Below are 6,476 nucleotides of genomic sequence, written 5' to 3' on the forward strand. Positions count from 1 at the left end.
TAGGTAGATAGATAGATGATAGATAGATAGATAGATAGATAGATAGATAGATATAGACATAGATACATAGATATATAGATACATAGATACATAGATAGACAGATATGATGGATGGATGGACGGATGGATAGATAGATATGTTTGATGGATAGATGAATGGATGCATGGATGGATAGATAGATATGTTGGATGGATGGATAGACAGATAGATAAATAGATACATAGACAGATATGATGGATGGATGGATGGATGGATGGATGGATGGATATGATGGATGAATGCATAGACTAACAGATTGATAGATACACTTAGTGGATAGCTGGATAGATAGATCTATATATAGATAATGGATGGGCACATGGACCCATGGATGGATAGGGAGGCCGATGGATCAATAACAAATGGATACAGAGAGGTATAGATAGATATTGATAGATACTAATAGATCTTGAAAGATGGACACGGATATAGGACAGACACTGAGAGCCATTGGTAAGAGCACAGCAGGGTCCCTCTGTCCCCAGATGGTGGCCAACAAGTCCTCTGGACTCAGCTCCCCCGATCGCACGCCATTTCCCTCCCCGTATGCCGTCATTAGATCGCATCCTTCCTTGCTCCCACGGCAGAGCCGGGCCACCCGTGCGGCCCGTGGCTCTGAACATGCGTGTCTCCCGCAGCAGTGACCGTGTTTGGTCACTGAGCCCCGTCCCCTGCGTGTTCTGTGGCGGGAGGTGGGGTGTGCGGCCCGCCGAGCCAACCCGCTGGGGTCCCCGACGCTGTTGGGTCCCAGGTCACGCGTCCTGCCCGTTTGCAGGGATGGCAAGAACCAGTACCAGGAGGCCTTTGGGGTTGCGTCCGACGAGCTCTTCACGGCCATCTACAGGTACCCACACGCGGCCGCCCACAGGAGGACATTTCCCTCAAGCGTCCTCGCCGGGCTGTATTCATGTCCAAACAGCACAACCGAAGAACGTTCATATTTCAATCGAAACAAAACAACACACAAAAACGTAGCTGACTTTGTGGTTGTGATTCTGTGCTGGTGAGTTTCCTGGGAGGTGCGGATCCATCCTTCCCCTCAAGGGACTCGACGCCCAGCACCAGGGACGTGCAGAAACGAGAGCCCTTTGCTTGGGCCAGACTCTCCACTGGTCGGCTCCAGGCTGAACATGGAGTCGGTGGGCCTGTGGGGTGTGGTGTCAGCGTTCTGAGCTGGTGACGGCCCGATGGCGGTTTCCGGGGTTCCCAGCTGGCCAAGGGCCCCGAAGGAAGGATGGGCGGTGCCTTCACTCTCCTCCTGTCCTTCCAAGACCCCTGCTTCCGCCACCAGTCTCTCCCTGTCTCCCCCTGCTCCGAGGTTCGGGCCACACGGAGGCTTGCTCAGGGCGCTGACTTGTCGATTGAGCTGGGCGCCCGGGCTTCGGCCCGACCTTGAGGAGCCCGTTTCTGTGCAGATCGGACGGCGAGCGCGTGCAGTTCATGCGGGGCCTGCAGGACGTCTGGAGCGTCAGCGGGAGGCCAGTGCTCACGGCCTTCGACCTGTCCCCGTTCCGGCTCATCTGTGACGTCGGAGGTGAGTCGGGGCCCACGAGTGGGAGCCGCGGGCTGTGCCTGCGAGCGCGTGAGGGGAGGGCCTGGGGGCCCCCCTCGGGGTCCCGGAGAGAGCGTCCCGTGCACCTGTGGAGACACCAGCTCCGCCCCCTGCATGACCTGCGCTCTGTGGTTCCGACCCGGGGCAGGTGGGGCCCGACACCCCGTGCTCCCAGGGCCGCCGATCCTCCCGGGCCCGGCCAGGCAGGTGCCCATGCTGGGCTCGCTCCACGGACAACGGTGCACTCGGCGGTGGAAAGTTGGAGTTGACTTTCCCAGGCTGCCTCCGGGGGGAACACGGTCTGGGTCCCGGGGGTCCCGCGAGGTTCCTGGGGCCCTGGGGTCCTGATGCGGATGCAGACGGGAAGGATGCCCGTGTCCTGAGTGTGTCCCGTGCACGCAGCAGGGCGTGGCGAATCCAGGGAAACCCTGTTCTAAAGTGTGAGGACGGAGGTCAGGGGAGGGACGGGCGCCGGCCGTGAGGACAGGGGTCACAGGCACGGCTGTCGGCACCGAGGCCTGGCCCTCCCGCCCTCCTGCAGCCGCCCCTGCCCTGCCCGCTGGGCACACGGTTCGTGGACACGCCCCCGTGCGCGGAGCACGAGCCCTGTGAGATGCGGACTCCGGGCTCAGGACCCCGCGCGTGCCCGGGGGCTCCTTCCGGGGGATGCCAGGCCCAGGTGGCGCTCCCCGACCGGCCGCGGTGCGTCCCGGGGCGGCTCGGACCTGCCCCGACGGGGAAAGCTCATGCGGGTCTGGGGCAGGTGTGCTCTGTGCCTGGCTCGCTGTGGGGCTCCGCGCAGGCCCTGGAGTCTCTGGGCGCGCAATCCTCCGGTGACATGGCGGTCAAGGCGTCGCGCGGCACGTGACCTTGGAGGGCGCTGCGCGGAAGGAGGAGGCCCTCCAGGTTCACGGTCAGCGCAGCCCGGGGTCCTGTAGCTGCAGGGCCTCCTCGGCGACCTGGAGCCACGACCACAGGGGGGAGGGGGCGGCGTTCCCACCTGCACAGCCGGGTCCACACGGGCCGCTCACTGCTGCGCGCCCCCCGCCCCGCTCTGTGCCCACGCGCAGGCTGCTCCGGGGCGCTGGCCAAGCAGTGCGCGGCGCTGTACCCCGGGTGTCGGGTCACCGTGTGCGACACCCCCGACGTCGTCCGGACGGCCAAGGAGCACTTCGGAAGCCGGGAGGAGGAGGAGGAGGAGGAGGAGCGCATCGGCTTCTGGGAAGGTGGGTGTGCGTGGTGTGTGTGCTGTGCGCGCTGTGCGTGCGCGGGAGACGGGAGGCCCAGGACGGGCCGACGTGCGCGTGCACGGGAGATGAGAAGGCGCCCCCAGGGGGATCGGGATGACCAACGTGCGCGTGCACGAGGAGACGGGGATGCGTCCGGGGGGCTCAGGACGTGCTGACGTGTGCGCGCACGGGAGACGAGGACGCACCCCCCCCCCCCCCCGGGGGCTCAAGACTCGCCGACGGGTGCGTTCACGAGAGCTGGGGATGCGTCTTCGGGGTGGCTGACGAGTGCGCGCATGGGAGACTACGCGCCCCGGGGGGCGGGGGGGGCGTCAGTATGGCCGACAAGCGCGTGCACTGGAGACAGGGACACGACCCCGAGCGGTTGACAACGGGCCATGACACATGTCCGCATGGCTTCCTCCACGCTGCGGGCAACCGGCCCCGACTTAGAACTGTTGTTGGTGACGGAGGGAAACGGAACAGCCGTCCGGAGTTCTTACGCTGAGCTCTTCTTTGAGGACCGCACTTTCTTCAAAATCTGTGTCCACCTAGAATTTGTGAGGACATGATTGGAAACATGGTCTTTGCAGATGTAAGTGAAGATCTGAGAGGGGCCCATCCTGGATGAGGGTGTCCCTAAACCTCCTGACAAGTGTCCTTGTAAGAGACAGAGGAGGAGACCCAGACACAGAGGAGAAGCTACATGAAGACAGAGGCAGAGACGGGAGGGACGCGGCCACAAGCCCAGGGACGCCTGTGGCCCCAGAAGCTGGGAGAGGCAGGAAGGACCCTCTTCTGGAGCCTCTGGAGGGAACACAGCCCTGCTCCGCTTGGATCTCAGGGGTCCTGCCCTGCCTGGATCTCAGGGGTCCTGCCAGGATCTCAGGGGTCCTACCAGGATCTCAGGGGTCTTGCCTGTATCTCAATGGTCCTGCCTGCATCTCAGGGGTCCTGCCCCTCCTGGATCTCAGGGTCCCTGCCTGGATCCCAGGGGTCCTTCCCTGCCTGGATCTCAGACTTCGGATCTCCAGAGCAGGGAGAGGATGAATTTCTGTGCTTTAAGCCCCCATTTGGTGGCACTTTTCTTACACGGCCCCCAGGACACCCATGCAAGTATTTAAATCCAGGGCACTGATGGGTGACTGTCCATGAACTGGGCTGAAGGAGCCCCGGGACCATTGCTGACTCAGAAAATTGGGAAGAACTGGCCCTTCTGTGGTTCCGAGGCCGCCATCGTGGCTGGAGTTGCTCCCATGTGGGCGTGGGGACTGCTTTTATGTAACGTGCCAGAACTTTGGCCATCGGGGATATTTTGGGGGGCCTTAATTTTCAGTTTTAAACACATCACATTAAAACATAACAAACCTGGATGACAGAGGTTTGGAGCCCCTTGAATTTTGTGCACCCAGAGGGCACCTGACTCGCCTTACCCCAAACCCGGCTTCTGGCCTCTGCGAGTCTTTATCACACATCTTGGTGAGGATGACCACACCTATTCAGGTGCTGACTCTGAAAAATGGAAGGAATAAACCGACTCCAGAGGCTGAGGGTTCAGGTGAGAGGGTAAGTTAGTTTGGTCTTGTGCAGGTGAGCTTTTGGTGTGTCTGCCATTGATCACACAGGGAATGGTGGAGGAGGGTACAGGTGTGTCCTTCATCCTGGGGTCTGGATCCTCTCCTTCACCTGCTACATACAAGTATACGGCCCACCAAATGCGGCCCTTGGGCTGGAGCTCGCAGACCCCTGTGTTTTGTCACTGAATGGAAGAAAATCAGTTTGGAGGCGTGCACCCTTGCCCTGCTCTATGAAATGTCTGTGGGCCCCATGTTTTCTGGGCGCCTCAGCACAGGGCAGAGTGATGGGCCAGTGAGGCGTCGGACACATACTTGTGCTGAATTCCTGGGAATTTGCAAGGTCTGGACAGGACGTGACTGCTGGGTGCACTGTGTACGCCACAGGAACGTCCAGGATTTCCTCCAAAGTCACTAGTTCCTGAAGGAAAAGTGTTACAAGAGCTGAGTCTGTGGCACCACATAGCATGGAGGTCCCTCTTGGGCATTTTTCTTTCCAGCAGGAAAACACGTACTGACTATGGGTTCAGCTGAAGACATCAGGTGAGACCTGCTGACCCCTTGCCTGGGGTCGCCTGAAGTCCACGGCTTCTGGAGCCGGGCGCTGTGACCTCAGGAAAGAAGATGAAAATTAACCCATGTTCCAGATCGGAAGGGCGGGGAGGCGCCCCACACACTGCTCAGAATTTTCTTATCTGCCCTGAGACACCTCCCTATCAGGGCTAGGTTGTCGGGTCCCAGCTGGGCCGGGGACCTGGGGACCGTGGCTGACCCCAGGATGCCTGCCTGTGTCCTAGGAGATTTCTTTAAAGACCCCCTTCCGGAAGCGGATCTGTACATCCTGGCGAGGGTCCTGCACGACTGGAGTGATGAGCGGTGCTCGCATCTGCTCACGTGCATTCATGGAGCCTGCAGACCAGGTGGGCCCCGGGTGTGTGCGCGCACACGGGCGTGAAGCCGCTCAGGCACCGTGCTTTCGGTCGCCTTTGCCTTAAGTGATCAGGACCAGGTGGCAGCAGCCCCCATTCCGGCAGGAACCCCAGTTCACCACGCAGGGGGTTGATGGCTCTCCAGGTGCACGCGTCTCCTGGCTGGGCCCTGGTGGCCGGCGGGACACACGTGGTGCACATGCTTGTGTCCTCCCTGGTGCATGGCTGTGCGGGGGGGGGGGGGGGGGGGGGGGGGGGGGGGGGGGGGGGGGGGGGGGGGGGGGGGGCTACAGGCGAGGCCCCAGTGAGGGCGTCTGGGCAGCGCAGCAGGAGAGTCCGGCGCTAGGGGCTTGGACACGGGGCTGGGAGGAGGGCGGGGCCCTTGCTCATGGCCACCTGTCCCTGTCGCAGGCGGCGGCGTCCTGGTGATCGAAAGCCTCCTGGACGCAGACGGGCGGGGCCCCCTGACCACGCAGCTCTACTCGCTGAACATGCTGGTGCAGACGGAGGGCCGGGAGAGGACCCCCGCCCAGTACGCCGCGCTCCTGGCGCCCGCCGGCTTCCGCGACGCGCGATGTAGGAGAACCGGCGGCCTGTACGACGCCATCCTCGCCAGGAAGTAGCTCCTGCCGTCAGCGGCCGCCGCGCAACAAGCGCCTCCCACACGGTGTGCTGCGCGCGTCCTCGGCGCGGGGCTGGGACGGAGGGGTGCGGGTCTCCGCGCTGTGCTGGGCCGCCGGTCAGTCTGTACATTTGTCTTGTTCTCTTCTACCCTACTCTACTCTACTCTACCCTACTCTACTCTACCCTACTCTACCCTACTCTACCCTACTCTACTCTACTCTACCCTACTCTACTCTACTCTACCCTACTCTCCCCTACCCTACTCTACCCTACTCTACTCTACTCTACCCTACTCTACCCTACTCTACGCTACTCTACTCTACTCTACCCTACTCTACTCTACTCTACCCTACTCTACCCTACTCTACCTTACTCTACCCTACTCTACCCTACTCTACCCTACCCTACTCTACCCTACTCTACCCTACCCTACCCTACCCTACTCTACCCTACTCTACTCTACTCTACCCTACTCTACCCTACTCTACCCTACTCTACTCTACTCTACCCTACTCTACCCTACTCTAC

The 6,476-nt window shown here is 61.2% G+C and overlaps 1 protein-coding gene across 3 annotated transcripts in view; it reads left to right on the forward strand.

Moving 5' to 3' along the window:
• The window catches only part of ASMT (acetylserotonin O-methyltransferase), an 8,814-nt gene extending 2,694 nt beyond the window's left edge, over positions 1 to 6,120 (forward strand). The window contains exons 4-8 of one of the 3 annotated variants that reach the window (XM_029930660.1): positions 816 to 884; positions 1,456 to 1,578; positions 2,601 to 2,818; positions 5,193 to 5,315; positions 5,736 to 6,120. In XM_029930660.1, the coding sequence (XP_029786520.1) occupies positions 816 to 884; positions 1,456 to 1,578; positions 2,601 to 2,818; positions 5,193 to 5,315; positions 5,736 to 5,947 (745 nt within the window). In that variant the 3' untranslated portion in view covers positions 5,948 to 6,120. The remainder of the gene's footprint in view (positions 1 to 815; positions 885 to 1,455; positions 1,579 to 2,600; positions 2,819 to 5,192; positions 5,316 to 5,735) is intronic. The other 2 variants (XM_029930661.1, XM_029930663.1) reach the window with 2 other exon arrangements.
• Positions 6,121 to 6,476: the final 356 nt, after the last annotated feature.

The sequence above is a fragment of the Suricata suricatta genome, chromosome X (genome assembly GCF_006229205.1).
Source record: "Suricata suricatta isolate VVHF042 chromosome X, meerkat_22Aug2017_6uvM2_HiC, whole genome shotgun sequence".
Lineage (NCBI taxonomy): Eukaryota > Metazoa > Chordata > Mammalia > Carnivora > Herpestidae > Suricata > Suricata suricatta.